The sequence below is a fragment of the Podarcis tiliguerta genome, assembly GCF_965153285.1.
Source record: "Podarcis tiliguerta genome assembly, chromosome: 13".
Classification (NCBI taxonomy): Eukaryota; Metazoa; Chordata; class Lepidosauria; order Squamata; family Lacertidae; genus Podarcis; species Podarcis tiliguerta.
The window spans coordinates 36,933,235-36,946,579 of record NC_139546.1 but is presented as its reverse complement, the minus strand read 5'-3'; the positions used below and the strand labels follow the sequence as shown (position 1 = coordinate 36,946,579).

The window sequence follows — 13,345 nt, the reverse complement described above, 5'->3', positions numbered from 1 at the left end:
TGCAACCTTGACATTATCAGCAGCACCACACTCTTAGCATTGAGATGGTACTGCACCCCACCCCCACCCCCACCCCCACCCACCACCTTTTTTGGCTGTGCTGAAATACTAGGAACTTTAGACTCCTCTCCAAATTTTTCAATTCCTCCTTTTTACTACAAAATTTTGTTACTACAGTGCATGATCTTGTTTTCCCCTCTTCCATCTCCATCTTTGGTGTTCCTTCTCTTAAAACATGGGCCACTTTTTTCTGCTGAAAGGTGAGATAAAAATCATTTTTGGGGGAAGTGGAAATCTACGCTTGTCAGTTTGATATGAATTACCTCGACGATATAATAGGGATTAAATGTGCCACTGACAAGTCCTATAATTAGGGAGCAATCCTAGCTCCACTTAACAAGGGAGTAATTTTCATGGAGCTAGTTCTGCCCCCCCCCCCCCTTCTGAGTGTGCTTAGGTTTTGCAGCTCTAATAAAATGAATGCTAAGGTTATTCATGTTGAATAACAAGGGAGAATCCGCACCGGAGGGAATTCCTCCTTGCGCTATGATTCCTCAGCACAACACAGCAGCCGTGCGCGTTCTTTCCGCGTGTGAATCTGTGAATCGTTGCGGGATGTGACTGGGCATGGCATGTTTACTGCTAGAAAGCGAGAGGCGGCCCGGAGGGTCCTCACTCCAGAGAACAAAGACTGGGCGTGCGAGAAGGAGGATCAACCAATCAGAAAGCTTTGCCATCACTGGTCCAACCAGGGCAGAGCCCGCGATATTCAAACTTTTTCAACGGCTGCGTTGCGGACCTCAGCCAATAGGACCACGAGGATTCGGCTATAAGTATCCGCCAGCCCAGCCGCTGCCTTCATTGTTTCGAAGTACTGCAGAGAGGTTAACTTTGTTGCTGACTTCCTTGGAGAGATGGCCAGGACGAAGCAGACCGCCCGCAAATCTACCGGCGGCAAAGCGCCGCGCAAGCAGCTGGCCACGAAGGCTGCGCGTAAAAGCGCTCCGGCCACGGGGGGCGTGAAGAAGCCTCACCGCTACCGCCCGGGCACAGTGGCGCTGCGCGAGATCCGGCGCTACCAGAAGTCTACGGAGCTTCTGATCCGCAAGCTGCCCTTCCAGCGGCTGGTGCGCGAGATCGCGCAGGACTTCAAGACGGACCTTCGTTTCCAGAGCTCTGCGGTGATGGCTCTGCAGGAGGCGAGCGAGGCTTACCTGGTGGGTCTGTTCGAAGACACGAACCTGTGCGCCATCCACGCCAAGCGGGTGACCATCATGCCCAAAGACATCCAGCTCGCCAGGCGCATCCGCGGGGAAAGGGCTTAAAAAACTACAGAATTACAGTTCATTTCGGCAAACTCGTAACAACCCAAAGGCTCTTTTAAGAGCCACCCACTCCTTCACTTAAAGAGCTGGTTGCTGCTGCAGCGATCTGTATGTTTATATTGTCCAAAATACGTAACGGGCTATCCCTGGTATGGCTTCTACTGCATTTGTATCTTTAAACAGGCTTACCTAAAAACAGCTTTTTTTAGAAGTTTCAGTAATGCGCTACGATTTCGTAGCTCTGGTGTGGCGTAACCACTATACGTAAACATTTGAGGAAGGACATTAAAAGTGAAAAGATTGGGGGGGAATGGGCACTGGTGTGTGCATGGCGGATAGTGTTTATCGTGAGTTTATACGGAGTCAAGCACTGAATGAAGAAGGGTGGCAGCAGCTCCTTCAGGCTGGAGATATGGGGGATTTAAGGATCTGGGAAAATGATGACTAGTGATGACTGGCGCAAGCGCGTACTGGAATTTCAGCGTTCATTCTTGTGGGCGGAGTAAGGGATATACCTAGCGGGAAATTGTGTGTCTACACCCTGGAACTCGTATACCAAACTTTGTTGCACTCGAGACCCTCTCGCGAAACTGTTGCCCACTCTTAAGTCTGAACCAGCGAAGACTTATTAAAATGCCCTCAATTCACTCTTAGCTGACAACACAGGAGTAGGCACACGAGTAATTACGCTCAAGCAAACTACAGTACACTACTGCCCTGTAAAACCAAGTACCCCAAACCACTGCTAAGGAGGCGAACCACTCAGCGTAGCTGCACCGAAGTGCTAGCGCAGACTAGGGTGCAAGTGCGCACAGGGATTGCAGCGTCCCTGTATTTGTTATGAAGAAGCGGGCGAGAGGGGTGTGTGAGTTTCAAAGTACGGGGAGAACCTCTGGTGCGTAAGTCAGCTCTTTCCGGGTGAGAAAGTGGGTGGCTCTTAAAAGAGCCTTTGGGATGGCGAGGGCTGCTGGCGGGCGGGCGTGGCGTGGCCTCTTCACTTCTTCTTGGGCGCCGCCTTCTTGGGCTTGGCCACTCGGGCCTTGGGCGTCTTGGGCTTGGCTTTGGCCTTAGCCTTGACGGCCTTGGCCTTAGCGGGGCTCTTGGGCGCCGCTTTCTTGGGCTTGGCGGCCTTGGCCTTCTTGGGGCTCTTGGCCGCCGCTTTCTTGGCGCCCGCCGCCGGCTTCTTGGCCGCGGCCGCCTTCTTGGGGCTCTTCTTGGCGGCCGGCTTCTTGGGCTTCTTGGCCGAGCCCGAGGCGGGCTTCTTGGGCGCCGCCTTCTTGGTGCGCCCGGCGGCCGCCGCCGGCTTCTTCTTGGCCCCGGCCGCCGCCTTGTCCCTGGCCGTGTCGTGCTTCTTGTTGAGCTTGAAGGAGCCCGAGGCGCCCGTGCCTTTGGTCTGCACCAAGGTGCCTTTGCTGACGAGGCTCTTGAGGCCCAGCTTGATGCGGCTGTTGTTCTTGTCCACGTCGTAGCCGGCGGCCGCCAGCGCCTTCTTGAGCGCCGCCAGGGACACCCCGTTGCGCTCCTTGGACGCGGCCACCGCCTTGGTCAGCAGCTCCGTCACGCTGGGGCCCGACGCCTTGCGCGGCGCCTTGGCGCCTCCCGCAGGCTTCTTGGCTTTCTTGGCCGGCGCCTTGGCGGCCGGCGCCGCGGCCACGGGCGCTTCGGGAGCAGTCTCCGACATGGTCCCCTCGGCTCGCGACGGCTTTCCGCTGGGGCTGATGCTGAAGGAGGAGGAGGCGGCGGGCTGCGGGCTAGAACCTCTCGGAACCGAAAAGTAAAGTCTGAAGTGCGGCCCCGGAGCTGCCTGCTATTTATAGGGGCGGAGCTGCGCGCTGATTGGTGCGCTCGCAGACCCCGCGCGTTCCTCCGCAGCCAGACATGGCTCCTGTCCCCGCTGCAACTTTGTGTTTCTTGGGTGCCACAAAACGGCCCAAATCGCCGCGTCGCCGCCTCGTAGCGCGCCGGGCCCCGAGCGAAACGGACCCGTGGGAGCCTCTCTCTCCGAGCCCGGCCGCCTCGCGGGCCGGGGAGGCGGCGCGCCGGGGGAAACCGGGCAGAAGCGCGGCCGAGTCCCGCTCGGCGCGCCTGGCGCCGGGAAATCTGGGCCTTTTTCGGCTAAATTAAAAACTTCTCGCGGCCATCGGGGGCCCGAGAAACGCGCCGGGCCAATCTCGGGGGGGTCTGCGCCCCGCTGGTGGGGGACCCGGCGTCTCCGGAGCGGCCGTTGTTGCGCAAAAGCGCTTCGAGTTGGGCCAAGTAACACATTCATTCATTCACTTTGGGCCCAGAGAGAAGTTGCCTCGCACAGAAAGGCCCTCAGTTTTAGGGCGTATAAAAATATTTCTTTATTTATTTTAAATTATCTCACTCCTTTTCATGGCCTGACAATATATATTGATCCTAACAAATAGTTCTGAAAGTACCCATGGCATTTTATGGTGCTAGCATTCTCCTTGCCACACTAATGGGTGCTGGAGGTTTTTAAGTGTCTAATGACTGGCTCACCGTCTGGAAAGTACTGTATCCTATTCCTTCTTTTCACTCCATTCTGCAGAGTTTTATTTGTGCAATGAAACAGCCTGATTTCTGACCCAGGTACCTAATTGGGAAATTGCAATAGCAATTTATTAAATGCAAATAGATCATATCTTGATCAAAGGGACTGGAGGAGGAAGGGAGTGTGGATTTCGCAAAACTCGGTTGCTAGAATACAAACAATCCTCTTGAAATCAGAGTATAACAATGGCAGAACAATCTGAAATGGCTGGAAGGAGTCAGTTTCAGTTCTCTCCTTATCGCTTTATGAATTTATAAAGTTGCCATCATATTTTAAGGAGCCCACAGGGCGCAACCTGCCTTGATGCTGAATAAACGTATATAGGACTGCACTGGTGATTGATGCTCGTACATTTTCACCATCTCAAAGTTCTCCTCTGTGGCACCAGCTTTCAAATTCATATAAAGCAAAGGATGTGATGCCCCAGCAGACCACTGGTCAGTTTTCAATGGACCACTAGGTATCAGCTGCTGTTTGCTGTGATTCCTGCCAATGAGTGGACCAGGGCTTGATTTTGCAAGGGGTGTCTACATATAAATCAACCCAGGGACTTTTCATTGATATCACTCAAGACTGTTAGGTCACACTTTATGTCTGGATATGACACATTCTGATGCCAGATGCAAGTATCCTGAGCTGCTCAGTTTGTGTGTTTGTTGTTGTTTTAGGCTGCACACACACAGAACATTTAATGCACATGGCTCCCTGCAAAGAATCTGGGAACTGTAGTTTGTTTAGGGTGTTTGGAGCTGTAGCCCTGTGAGGGTGAACCACAGTTCCCACAATTCTTTGGGTGAATCCATGAGTGCCAGATGAAGCGATTCCACCACATATGAAGTAGTGTTCCATTAGAACCACAGCCTCTCCTTTTCTGATTTTAGACAAACAGAGTGGAGTCCAATACCATCTCAATAGCCTTTTTAGAGTGGCTTCTTGTATACTGTATTTGCAGATATGGTTTTTAATGGGGCTCTGGACAGCAACATTTCCCAAATCCTCTATCCAAGTACCTCAGTTGCTCTCCCAAACTAGTCTCAGTCCATGGGATGAGCCACATTCTACGTATATTGAGTAGAAATTTGTATATATTTGAAGCTTGGCCACTTCAACTGGAGACTGCATGTGAACAAAAGGGTTTTTTTTTAAAGTCAAGGAACGGAGCCCTTCTCCTTTATGGAGTAGGACTTGGATAAATGAATATACTTGAGTTGGAGTCTGTTATAGGGAGACATGTTTTATTTTATCCTTAAGCAAATTTTCTGCAATGGGTCAACTTTCGGTCAAAATCTCTTTTCATTTTATGGATTCCCATTTTTCTGCACAATAGGAACTGGTGATACTTATCATCAAAGCAAAGGCCAGTTGATCCAAAATAGGAGTTAAAGGTGATGGCAAATGAGCTAAGTGCAAACTGCCATTCACACTGCATTCAGAAGTTTTGCTGTTACTTATTTTGCTAATGTGAGCCCATGATGTTTTCAGGAAAGATAGGGCATTAAAATTGGGTTGTGAGGGTTCCAAGTTCCGTTTTGACTGATAGATTTAAAGCTGAGTTATTAATCACATGTGTCAACAATTTTAATTGCAAGACCTCATAATGCAGCTTAAGATTTGGGGCACCAAGAGCTCCCTTAGTTCTCGGTCGATACAGGGTTAGACAGTTCATCCTGCTCCTTTTAACTCCTGAAATAAAAATACTAATAATCAAATGTTGCCATCCATCCAGTTGAGGACAAGGGATATGTATGGGCAGTTTCAGAAAGAAAAATAGAAATTTAGGAAGCATTCACATCTTCAGTGCTGCAATTTGGTCTAACCAACTTAAATTTAAATGCTTCCAAGAGCAGAGCTCTTCTGTGGTCTTTTTATGGAGATTCCCTAAATTTCTTTGGCAGAGTACCTTCCCTTGGTATAATGATACCAAGAAACCTAATTATTCCATATAACCATTTGGAATGCTATCTTTGAGTCCCCTCCAAGCAGGCAGTTTTGTATTTGTGGGGTGGGATTCTGTGGCAGAAGGCATTCAGGCTAGTCCTTTAAAGCCTTTTAAGCACCCCTTTTTTACATATCTAAAGATTTAGTCAAGTACAGTGGTACCTTGGTTCTCAAACGCCTTGGTACTCAAATGCTTGGTTCCCAAATGCTGAAAACCCAGAAGTAAGTGTTTCGGTTTTCGAAGATGCAGTTGTCAGCTATTGTTTCTGAGGTGCTTGCACCAATCAGAAGCTGTGCCTTGGTTTTTGAACATTTTGGAAGTCAAACGGACTTCCAGAATGGATCAGGTTTGACGCTTTTGTTTTTGCTATTTATTTTGAGTTTTTGTTTTTGAGGCTTTTTCAGTTAATTTGTCTTTGTGACTGTGTGGAACCCATTTCAACTACTGACTGATTGTGTGACTGTGGAAATAGATAAAAGATCCAAACAATGACTATCTTCAGTGCAGGTAAGATATATTTTTTTAAAAAAATATCATCTACAATACTGTCATTCATTTTATAGTACAGTACATTGATTATTGCTTTCATTTTATGGATCAATGGTCTCATTAGATAGTAAAATTTCATGTTAAATTCCTGTTTTAGGGGTTGTTTTTAAAAGTCTGGAATGGATTGAGCTGTTTTGCATTACTTTCTATAGGAAAGTGTGTCTTGGTTTTGGAATGCTTTAGTTTTGGAACGGACTTCTGGAACGGATTAAGTTTGAGAACCAAGGTACCACTGTACAACTATGTTGCCATAGAAACAACTAGCAAGTGATACCTCCAGAAAGAGAGGATAGCAGGGCTTCCCCACCATGTCATTCTAGGGATAGGAGAGTAGGAGAGCAATAGGTCATGTTTAAAGTCTTTAAGGCTATCTTTAAAAAAACAACAACCAAAAAACCATTTTCTTGGCTGTGCACTGGAGCTTGTTTATCTCATTAGGCTCTTGTAAGGAAAGAGAAATTAATATGTAGCTGATGAATTATATCCACCAGGGCAAGTGGAAACACTTCTTGGTCAAGCATGGCAGGGCACCCAATTTTTGTTGACTTCCCCCACCCCTCTGCGGTCCCTCTTTGCCATATCCCAAATTACTCTGGAATATTCTCCAACTCTCAGGATCAGCTCTTCTGGGTCAGCATGGCTCTACAGTGGACACCACACACACAACACAAATACATACCCGAAATGTTAAGAACCTTTATAACAAAGGTACCATGGCATAAGACATTCAACGAACTACAGCTTTCAAAAGAACACACAATATCTAGTTTGTTTTTTTAAAAAGGGGTGTTTCATGAAATTGGGATCACCAACACACAGCCCAGCAAGAATATATTGATGCTAGTTAGTTAATCAAAACTCACATCAAGCAGTCTGTATTCCAGTTTTAAGAACATAAGATCATAGCTGTCAACGTTTCCCTTTTTTAAAGGGAAATTCCCTTATTCCGAATAGGATTCCTCGCAAGATCAGACCAATGGGTTTCCTATTTCAGCAAGACCTGAGCACAACAGAACTCCCCTCTCCCTGCAGTTTCCAGCAACTGACATTACTGCCTCTGATCAGAGCTAGTAGTTTTCTTACATTAACATCATCTTTAGCCCTTTTCATTATTGGTGGTGGTTGGGTTCTTTCTGTTGTTGTTTTTTTTAAGCAAAAGAGCTTTTTGCAATTTTTGCTGCCATCATGTGGCAGTTTACACTCATTGCAGAAACTCCATTGTTTTAACTCATGCGAGATTTTGAATTTCCCGCGCCGCCGAGTCGTTGTGGCGGGGAATTAAACCACGCCCTTCCACCTCCATCTGCTTCTCTTTGTTCTCGGGTCAGCATGGCGGAAGCCAGTGCAGCATTCAGATCTCGTTTTTTATCGTTTAAGAGTTTTTATAGTTTTTAAGAGTAGGTTTAAGCACAGCTGAAGATGGAAGAGTGCGTTTAGGAAGAACCAGAAAAGACCACTTAAGAGGGGGAGGCTATATTCCCCAAGCGCAGAAGCACCAATTATTTTCCTGAAAGAAAATGGCGACCGCTTTCACTCTCAGAAGGCGCTCGAGGGTGGAATTGCAAGTTAAATATCATAAATCACTCGCGGGTAGCAAACAAAGCGGTAGGGTTAAACCTAGGAACTTTTATAGAAGCGGTTTAGCGTTACTCTTAATAAAGGAAGCCAATCCTAGGTCGGCTGCAACACTCGACTCACTTTTACGAGAAATCCTTTTCATTTACTGTGAAACGATAATAAAGATAACAAAGTACCGTAACTCAGAATTATTTCCGCATGCAATGTATCAGTATCATAATTAGGTGGTTCAGCACTTTTTAAGAAAAAGTGGGTGGCCCTGAAAAGGGCCTTTGGGTTTTTTGTTTTCTTTTAAGTAGCTTCAAGAACGAAGAAATCCCCTTAGCCACCAAAACCGTACAGAGTACGACCCTGGCGCTTCAGAGCGTAGACGACGTCCATGGCAGTCACTGTCTTCCTCTTGGCGTGCTCGGTGTAGGTCACAGCATCGCGAATCACGTTCTCCAGAAAGACTTTGAGGACGCCTCGGGTCTCTTCGTAGATCAAGCCAGAAATACGCTTCACGCCTCCGCGGCGAGCCAAGCGGCGGATAGCAGGCTTGGTGATGCCCTGGATGTTATCGCGAAGCACTTTGCGGTGCCGCTTGGCACCCCCCTTTCCAAGGCCTTTTCCTCCCTTTCCACGTCCAGACATCTTCTCAGTAGAGCAGAAACCAAACTGTGCCGCGAAACAGAGGCTGCCTCAACTTTTATATTCTGAAATCGGACCAGAGTGGAAACCTGCACGAGAAATATATAGGCTCCGCCTCCCACTTGTTCCCCGCGTGTTGGAAACGCCCATGAACTGTCAGTAACCAATCAGCAGAACCATGGAAGCTGTCCAATCAGACCTCGTGGAGAAGTATCCAATCAGAGCTCGAGCCCGGGGAAAGACTTATTCAAGCTTGGTTATTGCGGGCTTGGATTCCAAAAGCGTCGCTCAGCTCAATGAATGGGGCGAATGCAGCCTCCAGTGTGCTTCCTAACAGCTCAGTTGCACGGCATGTGTTCAGTGGGGTTTACAAGGATTGCAGCCTAGAGATAGAGGAGCCTGCCTTCTCGTCTTCGGCCTGGAAACTCCAAGAAACTACGTGGCCTAATTCTCCCACGCGTCTGACATACATACCTGCTAACGCGGCAACGAAGCTCCAGTCCCGAACACTCCGGGGGCGCCGGGGTTTTTGCGGGGCAGCGATCTTGGAAGTAGAAACTTAACATTGGAAATGAGTCTCCTGCAGGAGCGCTAGCTTGGCCCCGCGGCTGCCGGGGCCGTGGTTGCCATGCAGCGCGCATTGCCCGGGCGCCGAAATTTGTGAGTGTCTGGGCCCCTTCACGGGGAATTTTGGGGGTGCTTGAACACCCCAGTGAGCCGGCACCTATGGTCTTCTGTGTGTTTTTCTTAAGGGGAGGAGCGGATAAAGTGGGTTTTTTTCAAAATAACCTTATCTCACAAAAGAAGCGACCGGGGGAAACCTATACAGGAGAGTGTCAGCGGACGGTGGCTGGCTCTCAACAGTGCCTCTCCCATTTTACATGAAGATTAATTGAATATTAAACTCCCCGCGCTATGATCATTCGGAGGAGAAGCCGAGATATCCTGATGGCCAATCACATCAGGACGCGGGATTTTATTTTTTAAGGACCCTTTTCTTTGGCATTTTTCATTTTGTCTGTGCCCTTCCTTCCAGGCGGACTAGTATAACCGCCCTCCCTTAACAAAGGGGAGCCGTTCTCCAGTCGCCATTTTAGCCTGCGTTTCATCAGCTGTTCCGAATCCTATTCGCTCACGCCAGCTCCCTTACTCGGTTTGGCGTGTCGTTGCGCAATCCTGATTGCTGATGGTGGTTTAATATATAACTGGATGCAAATTTGTTACCCTCTACATACATGCAAGTTATTTTTCCCACCCGTAGGGCTTTCACCACTTTTTTTGGCCAGCCTAGTTTGCTATTCCAGATATTTTGGACCACAACTCATGGCATTCCCTACCACTGGCCATGCTGGCTGCTTGAGACAGAACATTCTAGAGCAGCCTTCCTCCATCTGATAGTGGCTAAGACACTTCGGTGCAAGAACTTGTGTGTGTTATAATTTTCAGGAAAGTATCTGTATTAGTCAGCTGCAGCAAAATGAGTTCTGTGGAACTTTAAAGACTAGTATTGCCATAATAGTTGTGTTAGTCTTTAAGGTGCCACAAGACACGTGTGTGTGTGTGTGTTTCTGTGTTGCAATAATAAAAAAGCACTACCATTGATACTTTCTTTTCTTTTTTAATTACATTGCTGTGAATTTCTTCTTTACTTGTACAGACACAAATGTCTATATCTGTCCCCAAATCATGCCCAGAAAGAAGATCCATCGTTCCCCACATCTAACCTCCCTTTTCAATTCATAGTCCCCTAGGCTCTTCTTCAAAACATCCAGTACCGCATAATCATGCTTCCCCAAACACTTGCAGTCCTTTCTTCAATGTAGCCTTTCACATCCTGCTCCCTGGCATGTTTAAGATGTCTCTTCCAAAATGGTGCATTCTTTTTCCCCACCAGAAAGTTCTGAGCCTTGGTCCTAAATGTACTGTATCAGGGAGTCCCTAACTCATGTCAGCACCCTCTAAAAAAGGAACATTGTGTATTACATTCCTATTTCCTGATCTCTGTGGTTTTCAACCACTGTGCCGTGGCACCCTGGGGTGCCTGGAATGATGGTCAGGGGTGCCCTGGGCAGTGCTGGCCTCTGTCCCTCTGAAGCCCTCTTGCATCTCAGCCTCTCAAAGGCTTGCACAGCTATTGCAGCAGCCCAGGCTACATGGCAAGCTTCCCAGGCAAATGGTGCCTCTGGGGCTGGCCAGGGGGTGTGTCATATGCCCTTGTGGGGCAGTGTGAGGAGGCACCTCCCCTTGGGGCAGGGGGGCAGCTCAGAGACCAGGGGCAGCAATAGCAGCTGCCTGGAGGACTCACAAGGTGAGGGAGAGGAGTGTGTTTGAATGGGGGTGAGGGGCTGGCTGCTGGCTCTGCGGCAAAGGGTGACATAACTGGGCTCCTGGGGTGCTGCAGAAAGAATGTACAGTCATACCTTGGATCTTGAATGCCTTGGTACTTGGACGTTTTGGCTCCTGAACACCGCAAACCGGAAGTGAGGGTTCCAGTTTGCAAATGTTCTTTGGAACCCAAGCGCAGGGCTTCGGCAGCTTCCTGCAGCCAATCGAAAGCAACACTTTGGTTTCTGAATGTTTTGAAACTCGAACGGACTTTCGGAACGAATTCTGTCCAACTTCCAAGGTATGACTGTAGTTGGTCAAGGGAGCTGTGGACTCAAAAAGGTTGAAAACCTCTGCTGTAGCAACAGGCCTCGTAATTCATTTTGTGCTGCTTGCCAGAGAAAGAGTAGGTCCTGTTGTAGAACTGGCAATAAGGGGAAAAGGCAAGAGAGGGAAAGAAGCCATTTTGCCATTGACCTGGTAGCAATGAGGTTCCTTTCTCTGCAGCATTCCTGAAAGCAGAATCCCATGGGATAAAGAAGGGCAGCCTTTGCTAACAAAGAGATAGGATCTCTCTTCACTTGGATGCCTGAAGGCATGTTGTGGCTGGTTTTGCAAGGATTCCTCTTTCAACTGTGCTTTCAACTGTCATACAACAGGACAAAATGTCCCGAACCATACAAAATCATAATACACAGATGAAAAATTACCACCAAAAAAAATGAAGCATATCACAATATAAAATCCCAAAATGGTTTGTAGTTACATCCATTAATTCTGCTCCATGTCTAAAGATGATGTGGTTTATCTCATCATTGGGGTAGATTGGGAATGTACACTGAAGTGTACATCAGTGGCGTAGCGTGGGTTGTCAGCACCCGGGGCAAGGCAAGTAATTTGCGCCCCCTAACCCGTGGATTTGTGCCCCCTAACCCCCAGATGTTGCGCCCGGTGCGGCCTGCACCCCCCACGCTACGCCACTGGTGTACATTACAACCTGACTTACTGAAGTGGGGGATATATTATATATATATATATATATATATATATATATATATATATATATCCATACTATATAGAAGACTGAATCTGGGACCTTTTGCATGCAAAGCAGGTGCTGAACCACTGATCCCTTTGCTATGGGCCAGTTGCTCCTCCCCATGGCTACATATCGCTACGGAGGTGGTTTGTTTGTTTGTTTAGCAAAAACCAAAGAGGACAGGGCTATTGCGCCCTCCCTTCGTCTTTAATGTGCCACAAGAGTCTATGTTGCTTTTCCAACCTTACAGGGTTGTTGTAAGGGTAAGAAGTATCAGGATGTAAGTAAATAAAAGGGAGGGAAGGAGTTGGGTGCTACTACGAAGGGATTCGTTGTTAAGTACGGGGAATCGCAAGCTGAAGAGGTGTGAGGCAGAGCACGACACTTGGGGGCTCTGATAAAAGAGTAGACTCTAGAAGATTTGGAGAGGTGCTTCAGGATTCCTTGTCCCCCCCCCCCCCTTTCTTTTAACTCTCCTCCCGCCGCCCAAAGAGTGGGAAAACTGGAGAGGGCGAGGGAAAGGGGAGTTTAATTCCTGCTTTGCAAAGCTGAGCAATCAGATCAGAAAGGCGGCTGGTGATTACTGTACTAGTGTATCCGGATACGAGCGCTTGGGGCGCATCTCCATCCGGAGTGAGTACTGCATGTGATCCCCTCTCCGCCCCTCCCCAATTATCCAACATGCTTTGTTTCCAGCAGGTTTCCTCCTGTGGAGAGCAGGAGAGATCCCTTTCCCCTGATCTGTCTCCTGCAATGGAAAAGCTCCAGCCGCTGCCCTATCTCGCTTGCTGGCCGGGATCCCCCTTCCTTGCCTGTACCGCTGCTGCCCTGAGGGGAGGCGCCGGGGCTGCAGGCGGGAGCGGCGGGGAGTGGGTTGGGTTGACGCCTCCAGGTAGCCCCCGCGGTGAAACACACCCCTTTCCCTCCCTCTGCCATCTTCCCGGGGGGGGGGGGGGGAGGGTCCTGCAAATAGTAGTGAAGCAATGAACGTAATAAGCAGGTACCCTCTTGGAGTCAATAAGGATCAGGCAGACTCAGCAAATGGAGAATTGGAAGGTGAAGTTTATTGCCAGGCAATAAGGACCCAGGTTGGAATCTCTTCCAAAAGGAACTGGGACCCCGATTGACAGAAATCCAGGGGTCTTTATACCTGAGCAGATCACAGCAAATCATAGATCATGAGACAACCATGAGGCAGTCACGATATCGCCAGCGAAAATAGCCAATTAGCAAGCTTCTTGCCATGCTTCCAGCTCCTGGTCAAGCACAGAGTTCTAGTTCTGCTTTCCGTTGCTTGCAGTGACGCTCTGTCTAACCTCTCCCCTAGTTATGACAGGACAGGGAGTTTGGAGATTTTGTGGTTTTGCTCTTCCTGTTCTGTGGATTAATTTAGCCTGTATCTG

General features: G+C 48.4%; 3 protein-coding genes across 3 annotated transcripts; 1 reads left to right on the top strand and 2 right to left on the bottom strand.

Annotated features, from left to right (window-relative positions):
* Positions 1-103: 103 nt before the first annotated feature.
* Positions 104-1,415, top strand: LOC310662433 (histone H3.2). Its single transcript, XM_083409350.1, has one exon. The coding sequence runs from the start codon at positions 915-917 to the stop codon at positions 1,323-1,325; it is 411 nt and encodes a 136-aa protein (XP_083265476.1). The 5' UTR covers positions 104-914; the 3' UTR covers positions 1,326-1,415.
* Positions 1,416-1,786: 371 nt separating this feature from the next.
* LOC310662340 (histone H1.10-like) lies at positions 1,787-3,081 on the bottom strand. The gene has a single exon (XM_083409138.1). The coding sequence runs from the start codon at positions 3,004-3,006 to the stop codon at positions 2,320-2,322; it is 687 nt and encodes a 228-aa protein (XP_083265264.1). The 5' UTR covers positions 3,007-3,081; the 3' UTR covers positions 1,787-2,319.
* Positions 3,082-8,168: 5,087 nt separating this feature from the next.
* LOC310662295 (histone H4) lies at positions 8,169-8,687 on the bottom strand. Its single transcript, XM_083409079.1, has one exon. The coding sequence runs from the start codon at positions 8,579-8,581 to the stop codon at positions 8,270-8,272; it is 312 nt and encodes a 103-aa protein (XP_083265205.1). The 5' UTR covers positions 8,582-8,687; the 3' UTR covers positions 8,169-8,269.
* Positions 8,688-13,345: the final 4,658 nt, after the last annotated feature.